This window comes from Ascidia mentula, chromosome 5 (assembly GCF_947561715.1).
Source record: "Ascidia mentula chromosome 5, kaAscMent1.1, whole genome shotgun sequence".
NCBI lineage: Eukaryota > Metazoa > Chordata > Ascidiacea > Phlebobranchia > Ascidiidae > Ascidia > Ascidia mentula.
In genome coordinates this window covers 21,923,629-21,945,896 of record NC_138570.1, presented here as the reverse complement: position 1 = coordinate 21,945,896, position 22,268 = coordinate 21,923,629, and the positions used below count along the sequence as shown (strand labels likewise).

At 37.0% G+C, this 22,268-nt stretch overlaps 1 protein-coding gene and 1 pseudogene across 1 annotated transcript; both read right to left on the bottom strand.

The window, feature by feature from the left end:
- Positions 1-528: 528 nt before the first annotated feature.
- Positions 529-5,687, bottom strand: LOC145903717 (procathepsin L-like). Its single transcript, XM_082991846.1, has 10 exons — positions 5,624-5,687; positions 5,239-5,326; positions 2,827-2,899; positions 2,622-2,761; positions 2,216-2,431; positions 1,983-2,159; positions 1,464-1,632; positions 1,261-1,402; positions 719-887; positions 529-663 (listed from the first exon to the last, which is right to left on the bottom strand). The coding sequence occupies exons 3-9, from the start codon at positions 2,879-2,881 to the stop codon at positions 737-739; spliced, it is 1,050 nt and encodes a 349-aa protein (XP_082847972.1). The 5' UTR covers positions 2,882-2,899; positions 5,239-5,326; positions 5,624-5,687; the 3' UTR covers positions 529-663; positions 719-736.
- Positions 5,688-8,088: 2,401 nt separating this feature from the next.
- Positions 8,089-21,755, bottom strand: LOC145903232 (uncharacterized; annotated as a pseudogene).
- Positions 21,756-22,268: the final 513 nt, after the last annotated feature.

The following is a 22,268-nucleotide window of genomic DNA, read 5'->3' as shown; positions in this document are numbered from 1 at the left end:
AATAGGGCGATGAAGCATGGTCAGATGACTCCTCGCCTAGCATTTCACCGTCCTTACCTCATACACAGTAAGCTTGATTAATCACACCTCCGTCTATATTTTGTGGCGTCACTACCGGTCTGAGTTGTTACATAACACTGGCTTCACATTATAGCGCCGCCACGCGACTTTTTGTGCGCGTTGTTTGCCACAACAACACCTATTGTATCTTCCAGAGTATTTGCCTCTATTTCAGTCCTACACAAAACAATTACGTTAATAGGCGGAATTACTATTTATGATTGTTTATTTAAAAAAGGGTTTGACTCTGTTTAACTGTTACCCATTTTTTTGGGCATATCCGTTAACCATCGATTAAACTACTGTTTTTATTACAGCTTTATTGCATACATTCACTTTCCAGTTCTCACACGGTAATCAAGGTCTGATATATCTCAATTTAATCTCGAGCGTCGAGAACGAAGATCTCTCTCAACACCAAAGCCATAAGATTGTATTTTTCTGTATATAACTGTATTGAGCAGTGTAATTAACAATATGCAGATATTTTGTCGGTAGAAAATCGATGATAATACATAAAAGACCAAACATTTAGGAATTGTAGCAAGCTGTCACCATTTATTGAGGATCAGGGTCGTAGCCTTGCATAATCGCTCATGTTTCCTATTGGGAAATATCAACATGAAATATCTTAATATTTCTACTCGGAAAAGTTTACCTGACAATAGTCACGATCTTATATATGTTTCACTCCCACTGGATACATCGCACAACCGGCGATATTACAATTGTTTCCTCGATCTTTAGCGATTTTCTTGTAACCAGAATTCGGATCTTTTTTGTCTCCAGAATTCGGATCTTTTTCGTCTCCTGATTCGTCGCCCCAACTAAAGATGAATAAAGTTTGATGAAAGGATATAACTTTAGACATGGGTACGCCCAGGCATTGGCAACAGATATTTGACCCTATAGGTCCATGAGACAAGATTATTTAACAGGTTATGGTCCAAATTGTTTAGAATTCTAATTGAATCACGTTTTATTTGCTTGCTATGTTCGAAAACAGGTACACATAACCGACAGACATAGTTTTAACAGGGCACGATCGCCTTAATGTGAAAGATAATACTTTCCGATTACAACTAGCACATGTAGGTTTACTGCCATCGTAGCCAGCACCTGGTCATGAGGTCAAACCACACCGTGAGATTGATTTTTTGTTTTTTTAAATTGTTTATTTATTATTAAAAATGTTGCTACCTGTTCTTGATAATCCAGTACTTGTCTTCGCCACGTGGTTTTCTCGGATCTCGTCCATAACCAACAACCAACACTGCATGACGTAATGCGTCTTCGTTCAATGGATTAAATCCCTTCACCCACTCAGGATCATAAAATATCTCTGTAAAAGCAAACGCAACTGTCATGAATGTCCAGTCATACATATAGGTAAAGTAGCGCACCTTCGTAGTCAGTATGGTTTTTAAATTTCTTTTTACTTGTAGTCAATCCCACAGCAACCGGACCAATGTTTGCTACAACATTCTCAAGTTCTTGTTCGTTTCCTGCTGTGATTTTCCTCCATCCTTGCATCCCAATTACTCTTCTGATGCTAAATTTACAATCTTCTTTCTGGTAAATAAAAACGTTTAAAATTACGAACTGCTTTACTTTGTTGCGATTGTTTCCAACCTTCCTCATAACTGATATGTTTTTTTATTTATTCAAGTGAAAAGGTTTTTTTAAAGGTTTTCTGTATCCAGTTGCGTTTTGTCTCAATATACTTTTTAAGTAACCATAGAAATCTCAAGCCAAAGACAAAAGAGAATGAATCTTAATTATAAAGATTTCACCAACATTTTTCCATAACAATATATTTTTTACAGCTAATGTTAAGTAGACCTACTTTAATTTTTTTCCAAATATTTAATGTTTCCTTCGAATGTCCGAATACTGTAAATATTTTAAAGCAAACTTCTAACCGTTCCAGTATACGGGTATTCGTCCCTCAGAGCAATCGATTGCTTCCCAATGTAATCAAACGCCCATTTCAGATTTCCTGTTCCTCCACCATTTTCGAGACAATCAACTAATTGTTGTTCAGAAAGTTTGACCAATTCTCCGTTGTTTATTGAGTGATGGGATTCAACGGCTGCTACCTGCATATTTAAATCACAGTAGTTATACCAGTTAAGCTTTTAACGCGAACACTTACTGCACTGAATATCCAGCAAGCGGGCAGGAATCTTTGGTCTTGCACGGATGTTACACAAACCGGTCCCCGCCAGTCAATACTTTCAGGGTTGGGTTCTTGCCAAATGGGTAGTTGAGGATCGGGGTCAGGTTCTGGGGTAGGTGTTATTGGTGCGTAAGAACCAAATAAAATTTCTTCGGGTATCAATCCGCTCATCCATGACAATTCTTCCGGTTTCTTGTTGAAATACCACAAGATACAAACACATTTTTTTCTCTTTTGCTACAAGTTGAAAAACTATGCAGTTGATTTGTAATGACCAGTAAATACAGAAGTATTCCCTCCATTCGACATTAAATATGCTAAGATATAATTAAAAATGTGTATTTACTGTATAATTTAAAACATAGGAAAAATTAGGACTTACATAATCGCTAAACTTGTCAAGAAATGGGCGTCTAATGCTATTATGAACATGAAAGTCATCCACTTGTTTCAAATATGTTTGAAAATTGCTTTGCCAGATCGCTTTCCGTTTCTCGAGTTCTCTTTTTGTATAAGTTTTTCCTGCAGACGTCATTCAAAATTACATCAGCAGTTGTTTCATTGCAGATCCATAACAATGTCCTTACCGAATTGTTTTGTCCAAGTTTCCCACTCTTCCTCTGCATGAATTTCCGCGTCCATTGTCAAGTTTCACTCAGTCTTCAAAGAAATAAAGTTGTAAAGTATATACTTGCATATGGAATATATAACTTGCTGTTGCAATATGACGCAGATGTGTTTCTGAATGAAACATGTTGTCGCGTTTCTAGTCTCAATCATATAGGCTATGTCGCGGTTACAGAAGTAGGCGTATATACTAAATACTTATGGCGCCATATTTCAATGTGCTTGTTTTACAAAAACAAAGAAACCATCGCATTGTCTTGTATCAGTTAAAGTTTCTGCTGCATGTGTTTAAGCTTTGTAAACAATAATTAAGTCCAGTGGTTTGTAGAACCGTTTTGCACATAATGTAGTGATGAAATTGTTTCGGTATTTAGCCTCTAAACAATATCCAAGAAGTGAACATAATTACGACAAACGGAACTATGCTCATCCTATGCAAAAAACCCCATACTATAACTATTATCTTTAGTCACGCAATTGAACGAGTTATGCGTGCCAAGCGTAAGAGTCCAGGATCCATTTTCAAAGCGCATACCAAACACCGAAAAGGTACCGCGAAATTGAGGGAATAATGAGAGTTTGATTTCTATGAATCGCCTGTATAGTCTCTATGGCTGACAGAGACTCAGTAGCGGATTACTACAAAAAATGATAAAAAATCCTAAGTCGTCTGTCTGTTTCACGTTTTTACGACATATATATTTCGCCTGTCTGTGCAGGCATCATCGGTATCAAGGGAATATTGAAATACAATTTTCAGCTATTTCCTGATATTCCTTCAGAGTGTTTAAAATCAGACGTTTGCTTTGTGTTTGCCAGCAGGATTTGGTTACAAAATCGGATAATTCGGTTCATCATTGAGATTGAGAAAAGGCCCAATAATGAAAAAAATGAAATGCGTTATAATACCTGACTGAAAAATATTGAAATTTATACGGTAATTTTGAAACCATAATGTCTTCCACCTACATTTGAGGAGTGTCAATAGAGTCACGTCGGAGGAAGCTATGGTAACTGACTCACTTTATCAACGTTTATTTGCATTGACAAGATTTTATATTTTAAAATAAAGTAAAATATGTCGCAAACGGGGTCTTGCCCAAAAAATAACTCGCTGGCAACGAGAGAGAGAGAGAGAGAGAGAGAGAGAGAGAGAGAGAGAGAGAGAGAGAGAGAGAGAGAGAGAGAGAGAGAGAGAGAGAGAGAGAGAGAGGGAGAGAGAGAGAGAGAGAGAGAGAGAGAGAGAGAGAGAGAGAGGCTGCACAATTACCCACTGTTTCGTGGTTGTTGTTAGTAACAAGTAACTCAAAACGCAACTAATATAACACAGTTATAAGCAGCTATATTCATATTAACCATGTGTGCTTACTTATGTTGCGTTTGTGTTTTTTTATTGTTTTTTGTTACGCTCAAGACACAGTAGCCCTGTTTACATGAAGTGGTTTGCGAACGAGCTTGCGGCATCGAGCCGTGAAGAACTAACATACCATAACGAGCGAGCTTCGGGGCTCAATTTACATGAGCGCGCGAAATTCGGTTCTCGCAAAATGGATATGGCGGCAACAGATAGTTTATTGGAAGTTAGGGCTCTCACAATCGAAGACTTGGACGGCCGTGGCGATTACAGAGGTGAGATATTGGTGGTATTTATGGGCCAAGCTTTATGCTTACTGGAATACTGTGCTTAGCTTTGCATTCATAGTTTTGTATCTTGGTTAAGTTAAATGTTATTTTCGTTTGTTTTAGGTCAGGACAATGGTGGAATGTTATAGTTCCCGGTTTTAATGATTCCCAGTGGTTGACCCATTTCAGATTGAGTAAAGAATGCTTTGGGTGTTTAATATCTTCGAAAAACATTAATACCAAGCAAAAAAAATAAAACCTCAAAAAGAATATCTTCGAAAAACATCAACAAGCAAACCTAACCTAACTTGATTTTGCCGCCAAATTTTTCGAACAGCTGGTTCGCGAAAAGAAGCTAGTTGGGCGAACTAGCTTCCGAACCCACCCCTATTAAGCTAGTTCGCCGAAACCGCTTCCGAACTAGCTTGGGCTGTGATGCGTAACGCTTTTTCTGATAATGGCGGGAAGCGGGTAAGAAGCGTGCCGCGAACCCGCTTTAGACGTCCATGTAAACAGGGCTAGTGTTAAGCGTGTTGTTAGTTTAACATTGAAGTTGCACTAAACAAATCAAAAACAACAAACAAACTGTATAATTAAATGGTGACTTTCCCAACATATTTCACACACTTGGGTGCAAAATACTTGGAGGTGATTACTTTAAATAGGAAAGCCAAAGCTAATATGCTATTAACTGTTTAAGCAATCTATTCATTAGGCTTTGGTTTCTAAAATAAAACTCAAACGCTCACCAAAGTGTTTACTCCGCTTTTTCCACAGTTGAATAGAATCAACTTTCTTGAGCACTGTTTAGTTTCAGTCCTGCAACTATTTCAGAACCTGCATGTAAAGGCGTGAACACTGAACACAGTTGTGTAAAACTTTTATTGAATAAACCAAACTAAAAACATTGTTACACCAACAACGCGAAGAATCGTTTGTCGTTTGTGTCCTTTACTTGCTCGCCTATTCATTACAATTTGGTCGCTAAAACCAGCCATAAAACAGCAAGTATTAAACATTAAAATAGAAAGCAACATTTCATGTTAAGTATCAAAAATCTAAAGCAGACAAAACATGCTTTTAAACATTAACCCGATCTGTGTTTGTACTTAACGTTTTGAAATATAAACTTACTATTCACCATCAGCAGCATTTGAATGTTCTTTCAACAAAACAATTCAATACCACCTGCATTCGTCATAGCATCCGCTGATATATGGAGAATTTACACGGAAGAGACTGATTACCCTATCTACGTAAAGCGTACGTTATCGGATATTGATGGATGAAACCATAGTATACTAAGAAGTAGTAGTCCGACTCATTGTTACGTAGGCCGTCGTCACGCATGACCGCTTAGGCCTTAGATCTGTTGTGCGACTTTTGTTTACGTGAGGTTTTGTTGTCTGTGTGGTAGAAACAATGTTGTTATACATATATTCTTTTACTGAAGACATATTTTGGTAAATGGAGAAACTGATGATGCCGTTTTAGGCGAAATATATTTTTCTCTCAATAAATCGATCTGAGCTGTCTACAGATCGCTGTTTTGGGATTTTAATACATTATTACTGAAGACATATATGACATACTTTAACTATACAAAATAAATTTAAACTGAAGGTTGGGATGGAGACCACCACTGAGACGATAAGTGGGATAACTTACCAGCAGAATTTTTTCAAGAATTATTGTTGATGGAATGTAATGAAATTCCAGCTCTGCCATGCATCTATCACATCAAATCAAAGAACAGTTCCCAGTATTGTGGTGCTATTGTTTAACACGCAATTGCTTTGTACCGCCATCAACCTGTTACAATTAGCCACGGGCACTCCCCAAACTCACGTCAACTCGATTAGACTGAACGAACATTCATCATTCATGCTGGATGACACAAGTAGCGCTCCGTACACCTCATTAAGACGTCCTAAACCAATCTTGTCATAACATTTAACACAAACGTCATTTTTTAAGTAGTCTTCCTTTTACCTGAACCCAATTAACTGCACTTTCTCTGGCTATATATTCCATTCAAATTTGTCAAATAATCAGAGAGACAACAAGAGACAAGTAAAAGACCAAGAGAGAGATTGTCGCCTAGCTATACGAGCTATTGTTTGGGACACGATTCGATGCGTTGTTTGTAAATTGTCGATGTGTTTTGTTGTTTTAACGAATTAAATTGGAGGGTAAACCTTAAAGGTCTACAGACTTTGTTTAAACATTAACCCCGTTTACATGACGGTTTAAGACGGCTTCGAAGCTGACTCGCCGATCCGACTCTCTCGTTTTCGGCGAAGAGAAAAAGGCAAGCGTCTTAAGCCGTCTCGGCCTTCGATCTAACGCGAAGAGTGGTTTACGGGACAGCTTAAGCGATTAAATCAGCTTAAACCCAGTTGCGACAAGTGCCGCGAAGAAGTTAGGATTAGGTAAGTTGTTTATGAGGTTGTGCGTTGAGGGTTTGCTGTTTACAATAAACCTTAAAAGTAATAAACTAGTTCTAGTACAACTATGCTCTATGCTGCAGGGGCGAGAAGGATGTGCTTACTCGAGTTAATTTTGATAAATACTGCGCAAGCGTTAAATGAATTGTACAAGCATCAAGATACAAAAAAGCAACATTCGTTTTGAGGACCTAAGTTGCATTTTGGAGACCTGAAGGAAACAAATGCATTGCAGGAATGCTGACACTTGCTTGAAAGAAGAATGCACTTGTGTTAACTGTTTTCATTTGCTGCTGGATGTGCTATAATATAACAATCAATGCAAACTGGTTGTTTATTCATATTTAGGCTACTGCATCTTATTTATGCAAGGATTTTGTGAACAACAATCAACCATAAAATACAAAAGCAGGCTTATGTAAACCTTTTCTGTTCGTCAAAAAAAAAAGAAAATATGACAAGAATGCCTTGACACAAGTTTATGTTATGTAACTATCACATCTTCTGCATATTTGTTTCAAATTAATTAACATTGGGCTGGTATGAAACATTCCATTCAGTCTTTTCTGACACTCAATTGTACATGGGATTACGGGATTAGGCAGCTTCTGAAAAGGATCCTGTGAAGAAGGACAGAGATAATTAATACTACTAAACATGAAATTTTCACTTGAATACTCTTACCATGGTGTTGTTGTGAACACATTCCAGGAAAATGCAGCCTTTTAGTTTAATCAGAAATTAAAAATACGGGTTGCAGCAGGCTTTCTAGTTAAATCATCTATTATATCTGGCAAAGTAAACTCATACCCAAACAAAAATTTATGTTGGGCCCTTGTACAGAATAAGTTCGTTTTTGTTTGTCAAAAGGTATGGGCCATATGCCGAAGCCTAACATGACCCTGGTGTATATACCTGGCATATATGTCTCAAATGCAACAACGGCCTTTTTCGGCCCTTAATTGTTTCAATTTTCATACAAGGGCCTAGCTTGTTCGTTGAAGTCCCTGTTCACCTCCACACTTGGCTTTTGCAAGATATAACAAAAACAAGCATAAACTTCAATTGTCCCAAACAAATGCCATACAAAGGCAAATGTACGACATTTGTTGTTTATTTGAACAAGCGAACACACAACGAAATTTTGTCCCTCTATTGTCCTGCAGTCGATTTCAGGCGATGTTGCCTGCCGCCATCCCAATCAGGCACTCCGTTGAACACACGCTTGATTGCATTGGTTATTTCCTCGCGGCTGACGTCACGATGGCAAGTGTTTTGAAGAACATCTGAACGTAAATGTTTTTGTCCATTAACAACACACTTTAGCGAGGTGTCCGCTACAACATCCACTTTTTTAGAAAAACGATTTATGTTATTTTACATTACTTAACCCAAATCTTAAATTAATAATAACTATGTATGTTATTGCTGGGGCAGATGTTAGAGAAAGTATACCATGTTAATGTTTCATAAGATATGCACTTAAATATCCTTACCTATGTAATGGTGGGAAACAAAATTGAAATTTTGTAAACGAATTTTGTGAACGAATTTTGTGAACAAAATTCTTGACGACGACTGGCCACATGATGAGGGTAGAGGGCCATACTTGAAATTAGAAGCGTTACGCAAACGTGCTGTAACATATTATGGAATAAAAATGCTAGGTTATACAGGTGTCAAATGAGCTATTTAAATCAACACTATCGGATAAATTGGACAATGTTGGTCCAAACGTGAGATAATGGGGCCGGGGTTAAGGATTGTTCCTAAATCAGAAATCTTTTTCAACTAATTTATAAAATTAATCTGTTGGAACATGTCATACGAATTAATCCAAAACAAACTAGATTTTCATCCACTATCACACGAAACAAACGCTGTGCGAAATATGTGTGAGTAGGGCATATGTTGAAGCAAAACGTTTCTTAATTTAAAGTTGAAACGCCTCAGTAAGTATAACTTACGTCTATATATACTGTGATAACTGATTTTATCTATTCAAAAATGCAAAAAGTTGCACAAAAACATCATGAACATAGCATGAATTAAAATTTGTTTTCGAAACAAAATTCGATTACAAATGCCTTTGATCCGTTAATCACTGTGTTGTATAGAGTGGGAAACAAAATTTGTTTTCGAAACAAAATTCGATTACAAATGCCGTTGATCCATTAATCACTGTGTTGTAATACCATTAGTCCGACACAAATATGTTGTTCATAGTGGAAACAGAATCTGTAATTTGCGTGTGAAGTTCAAAGTCACTTGATTCAAAAATGTCAAAAAATTTTTCGACCACCATCGCAGGCGGTCTCTCAAAATCAATTATTTCCGCCGAACCTTAGCCACCATAGTCTCAAACATGCGTTTTCGTTCAGCAACAAAATTCTAAAGGACATAGGCCAGTTTGATTTTCACTGCTCGATTTGTACTGCCATCTAGTATTTGTGTGCAAAATTTCAAGTCGCTTGATATAAAAATGTTCAAATTGCAGGCAGGCAACTGTCAATTTGTGTTAATTTCGCCGATCCTTGGCCACTATAGTGTCAAACATGCGTTTTCGGTCGCGAATAAAAAACTAAACGACATAGGCCAATTTGGTTTTTATTGTTCGTTTTGCACTGGCATCTAGTATTTGTGTGCAAAATTTCAAGTCGCTTGATACAAAAATGTTCAAACTGCAGGCGGGCAACTGTCAATTTGAGTAAATTTCGCCGAACCTTAGCCACCATAGTGTCAAACATGCGTTTTCGGTCGCGAATAAAAAACTAAACGACATAGGCCAATTTGGATTTTATTGTTCGTTTTGCACTGGCATCTAGTATTTGTGTGCAAAATTTCAAGTCGCTTGATACAAAAATGTTCAAACTGCAGGCGGGCAACTGTCAATTTGAGTAAATTTCGCCGAACCTTAGCCACCATAGTGTCAAACATGCGTTTTCGGTCGCGAATAAAAAACTAAAAGACATAGGCCAATTTGGTTTTTATTGTTCGTTTTGCACTGGCATCTAGTATTTGTGTGCAAAATTTCAAGTCGCTTGATATAAAAATGTTCAAATTACAGGCGGGCAACTGACAATTTGAGTTAAATTCGACGAACCTTAGCCACCATAGAGTCAAACATGCGTTTTCGGTCGCGAATAAAAAGCTAAAGGACATAGGCCAATTTGGTTTTCACTGCTCGTTTTGCACTGGCATCTAGTATTTATGTGCAAAATTTCAAGTCGCTTGATATAAAAATGTTCAAATTGCAAGCGGGCAACTGTCAATTTGAGTAAATTTCGACGAACCTTAGCCACCATAGTGTCAAACATGCGTTTTCGGTCGCGAATATAAAACTAAAAGACATAGGCCAATTTGATTTTTCTTGTTCGTTTTGCACTGGCATCTAGTATTTGTGTGCAAAATTTCAAGTCGCTTGATATAAAAATGTTCAAATTACAAGCGGGCAACTGTCAATTTGAGTTAAATTCGACGAACCTTAGCCACCATAGAGTCAAACATGCGTTTTCGGTCGCGAATAAAAAGCTAAAGGTCATAGGCCAATTTGGTTTTTACTGCTCGTTTTGCACTGGCATCTAGTATTTATGTGCAAAATTTCAAGTCGCTTGATATAAAAATGTTCAAATTGCAGGCGGGCAACTCTCAATTTGAGTTAATTTCGCCGATCCTTGGCAAACATAGTGCCAAACATGCGTTTTCGGTCGCGAATAAAAAACTAAAGGATATAGGCCAATTTGGTTTGCTCTGCTCGTTTTGTACTGGCATCTAGTATTTGTGTGCAAAATTTCAAGTCGCTTGATATAAAAATGTTCAAATTGCAAGCGGGCAACTGTCAATTTGAGTTAATTTCGACGAACCTTAGCCACCATAGCGTCAAACATGCGTTTTCGGTCGCGAATATAAAACTAAAGGACATAGGCCAATTTGGTTTTCACTGCTCGTTTTGTACTGGCATCTAGTATTTGTGTGCAAAATTTCAAGTCGCTTGATATAAAAATGTTCAAATTGCAAGCGGGCAACTGTCAATTTGAGTAAATTTCGCCGAACCTTAGCCACCATAGCGTCAAACATGCGTTTTCGGTCGCGAATATAAAACTAAAGGACATAGGCCAATTTGGTTTTCACTGCTCGTTTTGTACTGGCATGTAGTATTTGTGTGCATAATTTCAAGTCGCTTGATATAAAAATGTTCAAATTGCAAGCGGGCAACTGTCAATTTGAGTTAATTTCGCCGATCCTTAGCCACCATAGTGTCAAACATGCGTTTTCGGTCGCGAATAAAAAACTAAAGGACATAGGCCAATTTGATTTTCACTGCTCGTTTTGTACTGGCATGTAGTATTTGTGTGCAAAATTTCAAGTCGCTTGATATAGAAATGTTCAAATTGCAGGCGGGCAACTGTCAATTTGAGTTAATTTCGCCGATCCTTAGCCACCATAGTGTCAAACATGCGTTTTCGGTCGCGAATAAAAAACTAAAGGACATAGGCCAATTTGATTTTCACTGCTCGTTTTGTACTGGCATCTAGTATTTGTGTGCAAAATTTCAAGTCGCTTGATATAAAAATGTTCAAATTGCAGGCAGGCAACTGTCAATTTGTGTTAATTTCGACGAACCTTAGCCACCATAGTGTCAAACATGCGTTTTCGGTAGCGAATAAAAAACTAAAAGGCATAGGCCAATTTGGTTTTTATTGTTCGTTTTGCACTGGCATCTAGTATTTGTGTGCAAAATTTCAAGTCGCTTGATATAAAAATGTTCAAATTACAAGCGGGCAACTGTCAATTTGAGTTAAATTCGACGAACCTTGGCCACCATAGAGTCTAACATGCGTTTTCGGTCGCGAATAAAAAACTAAAGGACATAGGCCAATTTGGTTTTCACTGCTCGTTTTGTACTGGCAACTAGTATTTGTGTGCAAAATTTCAAGTCGCTTGATATAGAAATGTTCAAATTGCAGGCGGGCAACTGTCAATTTGAGTTAATTTCGCCGATCCTTAGCCACCATAGTGTCAAACATGCGTTTTCGGTCGCGAATAAAAAACTAAAGGACATAGGCCAATTTGGTTTTCACTGCTCGTTTTGTACTGGCATCTAGTATTTGTGTGCAAAATTTCAAGTCGCTTGATATAAAAATGTTCAAATTGCAGGCGGGCAACTGTCAATTTGAGTAAATTTCGCCGAACCTTAGCCACCATAGCGTCAAACATGCGTTTTCGGTCGCGAATATAAAACTAAAGGACATAGGCCAATTTGGTTTTCACTGCTCGTTTTGTACTGGCATCTAGTATTTGTGTGCAAAATTTCAAGTCGCTTGATATAAAAATGTTCAAATTGCAGGCGGGCAACTGTCAATTTGAGTAAATTTCGCCGAACCTTAGCCACCATAGCGTCAAACATGCGTTTTCGGTCGCGAATATAAAACTAAAGGACATAGGCCAATTTGGTTTTCACTGCTCGTTTTGTACTGGCATCTAGTATTTGTGTGCAAAATTTCAAGTCGCTTGATATAAAAATGTTCAAATTGCAAGCGGGCAACTGTCAATTTGAGTTAATTTCGACGAACCTTAGCCACCATAGTGTCAAACATGCGTTTTCGGTCGCGAATATAAAAACAAAAGACATAGGCCAATTTGGTTTTTCTTGTTCGTTTTGCACTGGCATCTAGTATTTGTGTGCAAAATTTCAAGTCGCTTGATATTAAAATGTTCAAATTGCAGGCAGGCAACTGTCAATTTGTGTTAATTTCGACGAACCTTAGCCACCATAGTGTCAAACATGCGTTTTCGGTCGCGAATATAAAACTAAAAGACATAGTCCAATTTGGTTTTTCTTGTTCGTTTTGCACTGGCATCTAGTATTTGTGTTCAAAATTTCAAGTCGCTTGATATAAAAATGTTCAAATTGCAGGCGGGCAACTGTCAATTTGAGTAAATTTCGACGAACCTTAGCCACCATAGTGTCAAACATGCGTTTTCGGACGCGAATAAAAAACTAAAAGACATAGGCCAATTTGGTTTTTATTGTTCGTTTTGCACTGGCATCTAGTATTTGTGTGCAAAACTTCAAGTCGCTTGATATAAAAATGTTCAAATTGCAAGCGGGCAACTCTCAATTTGAGTAAATTTCGCCGAACCTTGGCCACCATAGCGTCAAACATGCGTTTTCGGTCGCGAATATAAAACTAAAGGACATAGGCCAATTTGGTTTTCACTGCTCGTTTTGTACTGGCATCTAGTATTTGTGTGCAAAATTTCAAGTCGCTTGATATAAAAATGTTCAAATTGCAAGCGGGCAACTGTCAATTTGAGTTAATTTCGCCGAACCTTAGCCACCATAGTGTCAAACATGCGTTTTCGGTCGCGAATATAAAAACAAAAGACATAGGCCAATTTGGTTTTTCTTGTTCGTTTTGCACTGGCATCTAGTATTTGTGTGCATAATTTCAAGTCGCTTGATATAAAAATGTTCAAATTGCAAGCGGGCAACTGTCAATTTGAGTTAATTTCGCCGAACCTTAGCCACCATAGTGTCAAACATGCGTTTTCGGTCGCGAATATAAAAACAAAAGACATAGGCCAATTTGGTTTTTCTTGTTCGTTTTGCACTGGCATCTAGTATTTGTGTGCAAAATTTCAAGTCGCTTGATATAGAAATGTTCAAATTGCAGGCGGGCAACTGTCAATTTGAGTTAATTTCGCCGATCCTTAGCCACCATAGTGTCAAACATGGGTTTTCGGTCGCGAATAAAAAACTAAAGGACATAGGCCAATTTGATTTTCACTGCTCGTTTTGTACTGGCATCTAGTATTTGTGTGCAAAATTTCAAGTCGCTTGATATAAAAATGTTCAAATTGCAGGCAGGCAACTGTCAATTTGTGTTAATTTCGACGAACCTTAGCCACCATAGTGTCAAACATGCGTTTTCGGTAGCGAAAAAAAAACTAAAAGACATAGGCCAATTTGGTTTTTATTGTTCGTTTTGCACTGGCATCTAGTATTTGTGTGCAAAATTTCAAGTCGCTTGATATAAAAATGTTCAAATTACAAGCGGGCAACTGTCAATTTGAGTTAAATTCGACGAACCTTGGCCACCATAGAGTCAAACATGCGTTTTCGGTCGCGAATAAAAAACTAAAGGACATAGGCCAATTTGGTTTTCACTGCTCGTTTTGTACTAGCATCTAGTATTTGTGTGCAAAATTTCAAGTCGCTTGATATAGAAATGTTCAAATTGCAGGCGGGCAACTGTCAATTTGAGTAAATTTCGCCGATCCTTAGCCACCATAGTGTCAAACATGCGTTTTCGGTCGCGAATAAAAAACTAAAGGACATAGGCCAATTTGGTTTTCACTGCTCGTTTTGTACTGGCATCTAGTATTTGTGTGCAAAATTTCAAGTCGCTTGATATAAAAATGTTCAAATTGCAAGCGGGCAACTGTCAATTTGAGTAAATTTCGCCGAACCTTAGCCACCATAGCGTCAAACATGCGTTTTCGGTCGCGAATATAAAACTAAAGGACATAGGCCAATTTGGTTTTCACTGCTCGTTTTGTACTGGCATCTAGTATTTGTGTGCAAAATTTCAAGTCGCTTGATATAAAAATGTTCAAATTGCAGGCGGGCAACTGTCAATTTGAGTAAATTTCGCCGAACCTTAGCCACCATAGCGTCAAACATGCGTTTTCGGTCGCGAATATAAAACTAAAGGACATAGGCCAATTTGGTTTTCACTGCTCGTTTTGTACTGGCATCTAGTATTTGTGTGCAAAATTTCAAGTCGCTTGATATAAAAATGTTCAAATTGCAAGCGGGCAACTGTCAATTTGAGTTAATTTCGACGAACCTTAGCCACCATAGTGTCAAACATGCGTTTTCGGTCGCGAATATAAAAACAAAAGACATAGGCCAATTTGGTTTTTCTTGTTCGTTTTGCACTGGCATCTAGTATTTGTGTGCAAAATTTCAAGTCGCTTGATATAAAAATGTTCAAATTGCAGGCAGGCAACTGTCAATTTGTGTTAATTTCGACGAACCTTAGCCACCATAGTGTCAAACATGCGTTTTCGGTCGCGAATATAAAACTAAAAGACATAGGCCAATTTGGTTTTTCTTGTTCGTTTTGCACTGGCATCTAGTATTTGTGTTCAAAATTTCAAGTCGCTTGATACAAAAATGTTCAAATTGCAGGCGGGCAACTGTCAATTTGAGTAAATTTCGACGAACCTTAGCCACCATAGTGTCAAACATGCGTTTTCGGTAGCGAATAAAAAACTAAAAGACATAGGCCAATTTGGTTTTTATTGTTCGTTTTGCACTGGCATCTAGTATTTGTGTGCAAAATTTCAAGTCGCTTGATATAAAAATGTTCAAATTGCAAGCGGGCAACTGTCAATTTGAGTAAATTTCGCCGAACCTTGGCCACCATAGCGTCAAACATGCGTTTTCGGTCGCGAATATAAAACTAAAGGACATAGGCCAATTTGGTTTTCACTGCTCGTTTTGTACTGGCAACTAGTATTTGTGTGCAAAATTTCAAGTCGCTTGATATAAAAATGTTCAAATTGCAAGCGGGCAACTGTCAAATTGAGTTAATTTCGCCGAACCTTAGCCACCATAGTGTCAAACATGCGCTTTCGGTCGCGAATATAAAAACAAAAGACATAGGCCAATTTGGTTTTTCTTGTTCGTTTTGCACTGGCATCTAGTATTTGTGTGCAAAATTTCAAGTCGCTTGATATAAAAATGTTCAAATTGCAAGCGGGCAACTGTCAATTTGAGTTAATTTCGCTGAAACTTAGCCACCATAGTGCCAAACATGCGTTTTTGGTCGCGAATAAAATACTAAAAGACATAGGCCAATTTGGTTTTCACTGCTTGTTTTGTACTGGCATTTAGTATTTGTGTGCAAAATTTCAAGTCGCTTGATATAAAAATGTTTAAATCGCAGGAGGTCAACTATTAAAATCAATTTATTCCGCCGAACTTTAGCCACCATATAGTCTCAAACATGCGTTTTCGTTCACCATAAAATTCTAAAACACATAGGCCAATTTGGTTTTCACTGCTCGTTTTGTATACTGGCATCTAGTATTTGTGTGCAAAATTTCAAGTCGCTTGATATAAAAATGTTCAAATTGCAGCCGGGCAGCTGTCAATTTGAGTTATTTTCGCCGATCCTTAGCCACATAGTTTCGAACATACGTTTTCGTTCACCAATAAAATTCTAAAGGACACAAATACTAGATGCCAATGCAAAGTGAGCGGTGGAAACCAAATTAGCCTATGTCCTTTGGAAATTTGTTGGTGAACAACAACGCATGCTCAAACTATGATGCTGGCTAAGGTTCGGCGGAATTAACTGATTTGGAGATCTTCCCGCCTTCGATTTGAACATTTTTATATCAAGCGACTTGAAATTTTGTACACAAATACTAAATGCCAGTAAAAAACGAGCAGTGAAAACCAAATTGGCCTATGTCTTTTAGTATTTTATTCGCGACCAAAAACGCATGTTTGGCACTATGGTGGCTAAGTTTCAGCGAAATTAACTCAAATTGACAGTTGCCCGCTTGCAATTTGAACATTTTTATATCAAGCGACTTGAAATTTTGCACACATATACTAGATGCCAGTACAAAACGATCAGTGAAAACCAAATTGGCCTATGTCTTTTAGTATTTTATTCGCGACCAAAAACGCATGTTTGGCACTATGGTGGCTAAGTTTCAGCGAAATTAACTCAAATTGACAGTTGCCCGCTTGCAATTTGAACATTTTTTTATCAAGCGACTTGAAATTTTGCACACAAATACTAGATGCCAGTAGAAAACGAACAGTGAAAACCAAATTGGCCTATGTCTTTTAGTTTTTTATTCGCGAAGGAAAACGCATGTTTGGCACTACGGTGGCTAAGGCTCGGCGGAATTACGTAATTTTGAGAGTTGCCCGCCTGTGATTTGAACAATTTTATATCAAGCGACTCGAAATTTTGCACACAAATACTAGATGCCAGTACAAAACAAGCAGTGAAAACCAAATTGGCCTATGTTTTTTAGTTTTTTGTTCGTGAAGGTAGTTTTTTGTTCGTTTGACACTATGGTGGCTAAGGTTCGTCGGATCTAACTAATTTTGACAGTTGACCGCCTGTGATTTCAACATTTTTCCATCAAGCGATTTGAAATTTTGCACACAAATATTAGATGCCAGTGCAAAACGAACAATAGAAACCAAATTGGCCTATGTCCTTTAGTTTTTTATTCGCGAACGAAAACGCATGTTTGGCACTATGGTGGCTAAGTTTCGGCGAAATTATGTAATTTTGAGAGTTGCCCGCCTGTGATTTGAACATTTTAATATCAGGGGACTTGAAATTTTGCACACAAATACTAGATACCAGAACAAAACGAGCATTGAAAACTGCTAAGGCATGATGGCTACTGTCAAATTCTGATGGTTGGCCGCCTACCTTTGCTTTATTTTGAAGTCAATTGACGTGAAGTTTTAAACACAAATACAAATTTGGTTTCCCACTATGGTCACTATAGTGAGTAACGGATCAAAATCCTTTGAAAACGAATTTTGTTTCGAAAACAAATTATGTTTCCTGCTATGGGCAACATAGATAGTAACGATCCAAAGGCATTTGTAAACGAATTTTGTTTCGAAAACGAATTTTGTTTCCCGCTATGGGCAACATTGATAGTAACGATCCAAATGCATTTGTAAACGAATTTTGTTTCGAAAACGAATTTTGTTTCCCGCTATGGGCAACATAGAGAGTAACGATCCAAAAGCATTTGTAAACGAATTTTGTTTCGAAAACGAATTTTGTTTCCTGATATGGGCAACATAGATAGCAACGATCCAAAGGCATTTGTAAACGAATTTTGTTTCGAAAACGAATTTTGTTTCCCGCTATGGGCAACATAGATAGTAACGATCCAAAGGCATTTGTAAACGAATTTTGTTTCGAAAACGAATTTTGTTTCCCGCTATTGGCAACATTGATAGTAACGATCCAAAGGCATTTGTAAACGAATTTTGTTTCGAAAACGAATTTTGTTTCCCGCTATTGGCAACATAGATAGCAACGATCCAAAGGCATTTGTAAACGAATTTTGTTTCGAAAACGAATTTTGTTTCCCGCTATGGGCAACATAGATAGTAACGATCCAAAAGCATTTGTAAACGAATTTTGTTTCGAAAACGAATTTTGTTTCCCGCTATGGGCAACATAGATAGTAACGATCCAAAGGCATTTGTAAACGAATTTTGTTTCGAAAACCAATTTTGTTTCCCGCTATGGGCAACATAGATAGTAACGATCCAAAGGCATTTGTAAACGAATTTTGTTTCGAAAACGAATTTTGTTTCCCGCTATTGGCAACATTGATAGTAACGATCCAAAGGCATTTGTAAACGAATTTTGTTTCGAAAACGAATTTTGTTTCCCGCTATTGGCAACATAGATAGCAACGATCCAAAGGCATTTGTAAACGAATTTTGTTTCGAAAACGAATTTTGTTTCCCGCTATGGGCAACATAGATAGTAACGATCCAAAAGCATTTGTAAACGAATTTTGTTTCGAAAACGAATTTTGTTTCCCGCTATGGGCAACATAGATAGCAACGATCCAAAGGCATATGTAAACGAATTTTGTTTCGAAAACGAATTTTGTTTCCCGCTATGGGCAACATAGGTAGTAACGATCCAAAGGCATTTGTAAACGAATTTTGTTTCGAAAACGAATTTTTTTCCCGCTATGGGCAACATAGATAGTAACGATCCAAAGGCATTTGTAAACGAATTTTGTTTCGAAAACAAATTATGTTTCCCACTATGTACAACATGGTGAGTAACGAACCAAAGCATTTGAAAACGAAATTAATTTCGAAAACGAATTTTTGTTTCCCGGTATAGACATCATGGTGAGTAACGAACCAAAGGCATTTGTAAACGAATTTTGTTTCGAAAACAAATTATGTTTCCTACTATGGGCAACATAGATAGTAATGATCCAAAAGCATTTGTAAACGAATTTTGTTTCGAAAACGAATTTTGTTTCCAGCTATGGGCAACATAGATAGCAACAATCCAAAGGCATTTGTAAACGAATTTTGTTTCGAAAACGAATTTTGTTTCCCGCTATGGGCAACATAGATAGTAACGATCCAAAGGCATTTGTAAACGAATTTTGTTTCCAAAACGAATTTTGTTTCCCGCTATGGGCAACATAGATAGAAACGATCCAAAGGCATTTGTAAACGAATTTTGTTTCGAAAATGAATTTTGTTTCCCGCTATGGGCAACATAGATAGTAACGATACAAAGGCATTTGTAAACGAATTTTGTTTCGAAAACAAATTTTGTTTCCCGCTATGGGCAACATAGATAGTAACGATCCAAAAGCATTTGTAAACGAATTTTGTTTCGAAAACAAATTTTGTTTCCCGCTATGGGCAACATAGATAGTAACGATCCAAAGGCATTTGTAAACGAATTTTGTTTCGAAAAAAAATTTTGTTTCCTGCTATGGGCAACATAGATAGTAACGATCCAAAGGCATTTGTAAACGAATTTTGTTTCGAAAACTAATTTTGTTTCCGCTATGGGCAACATAGATAGTAACGATCCAAAGGCATTTGTAAAGGAATTTTGTTTCGAAAACGAATTTTGTTTCCCGCTATGGGCAACATAGATAGTAACGATCCAAAGGCGTTTGTAAACGAATTTTGTTTCGAAAACGAATTTTTGTTTCCCGCTATAGACATCATGGTGAGTAACGAACCAAAGGCATTTGTAAACGAATTTTGTTCCGAAAACGAATTTTGTTTCCCGCTATGGGCAATATAGATAGTAACTATCCAAAGGCATTTGTAAACGAATTTTGTTTCGAAAACAAATTTTGTTTCCTGCTATGGGCAACATAGATAGTAACGATCCAAAGGCATTTGTAAACGAATTTTGTTTCGAAAACAAATTTTGTTTCCGCTATGGGCAACATAGATAGTAACGATCCAAAGGCATTTGTAAACGAATTTTGTTTCGGAAACGAATTTTGTTTTCCGCTATGGGCAACATAGATACTAACGATCCAAAGGCATTTGTAAACGAATTTGTTTCGAAAACATAATTTGTTTCCCACTGTTTACAACATAGTGAGTAACGTACTAAAGGCATTTGTAAACGAATTTTGTTTCGAAAACAAATTTTGTTTTCACAGTTTCATTTTTGATACTTCAAAATTTGGGCATTTCAAAACGGTCTTTGATTTGTTAACAAAATTTGTTTACAAAAATATGTTTTTGAATACTGACGTCATTATATTAAATATCAGCTCTTTGTTTCCATCAAGCGATATTCACTTTTAAAAAAAAGTTTTTCCAAAAAATTTGTTTCGAATTTCGTTTTTGACCATAACCACCTTTTCTGAAATTCGTTTTGAACTCTGTTTCGAATTTTGCTTTTGGAAACAAAATTGATTATTTCAAAACAAAATTTGTTTCGGGAAAACGAAATTCGAAACGAATTTTTTTTTCTTATGGAAAAATGTATAGGCCACCATATCCTGCATATAAATAACAAAAATGACATAAGCACTTATATCAAAACATGTCACTACAATTTGTTGGAACTGTTACCACAATACTATCTGCACCAGGAACAAAATTAGTCACTTCACACTGTCAAGAACAGCCTACATTGGTTATCTATCACAACTATTGCAAAAAAATGATTTAGAAAAGTGTTCAAATTGCACATGTCCATACATGTATTGACAGTTTTCCACACTTAAACAAAATAGGTATATACCTTGAAAGAGTGCATACATTTGGTGGCTTTTGAAAGCTCTTTTCACTTGTTGACGTCCGCTTCCCATGCCAGACCATGAAAATTGCATGGCCAAATCCTTGACCATGAATACTTTCAGAAAGTTACGGAAAGTTGCTCGGACACATTTTACTTCAACTTGCTGAGCCAACAATTTGGCATTCTGTGTTTAAAAAAAGAAATCATTATCTGCATAAAAATGACTTTCAAGACAGTCATACCAGAGATTGTTTTAAATTAGATTCCAGCTCTTCCTCTGTACAAGCAGCTTCAATTTTCCATGGCTCAGTTGCCGAGCTTGAACAATCACTGTTCATTGAAAGATTTAAATCTGACAATTTATCAATTTTATCATTTAAAATATTACTGTTTCCGTATAAAAGAATATCCACTCCGAATCTCACACAGCAATTCTTCGTTTTGGTATTTTGGATGCTTTGTTTGAGGAAAAACCTTTTGGGGACTTTTTCTAACAACACATGGCAAACAATTTTTACTTGCAAACCATGTTAAGCCTTTGATAGTAACAAACCTCTTGTGCTTTCTCCTCAAATCACTATTTTGAGGTGCTGTTGCTCGTTTGTAAATACTTTCACTGTCTGTCCTTACAAGAGGAGGTGGAACAAATTCATCATCTGCTGATGTCTCACTCAACATTACTGTGCTATAACCTTTTTCCTCGCACTTGTGAAAGTCATCTTAAATAATGAACTGTTAGTAACATTGGAACAGAACTGTATCACATTACTACATACTAGATTCACAGAGGATCATACAACTGTATTGCTTCCATTCCTCATCAGGTTCAACTTCATTTTTTGCTAAAGCCCTAATATCTTCGTTTGACATTTGAGGCCACTTACACATGGAATATCCCACCATCCATGACCGTGGCACTATGTCAGTGGAGCCATTGTTAAATTTTACACATACAAACTTTTTCATAGTGAGACCAATTTCCTGCAAGACACCAAACATGCATTAGGTCATGTGAAGCAATATTAAAGCAACTAAATCCTCTCTATATGGTAAAACAAAACACTTTTTTATATTACTTGACATGCACAATAGTTTATAGTCACTGCATAGGTTGGAAATTCTTTGTATCCCTACAATTTTTGAATGAACCGGGTTTATAAAAAAGTTTAGCACTTTTGTATACTGACATACAACAAAATAAATGTGGCAATTTTCAACAACTATATCAACAACTCTGTAAAAACAATTATTGTGAAACAATGTGGAGTCAGATATAGTATTTCGCTTAATAACAACAGAATCAAACAAGAAAATTTTTTTCATGAATGACAAAGACTTTTCCCCAAAAAGCTCAACTAAAACATTCATACCAATGGCGGGTTTTGCATCACGTTTGTCATGTTTTAAAGGGCAATCAAACACAAGATTTTCATTGTTATGATATGCAAACCAAGAGCATTGTTGCAGTGGTTTAAATCCAGATCTAACTTGGTCTTTTAAGCAACCCAGGTA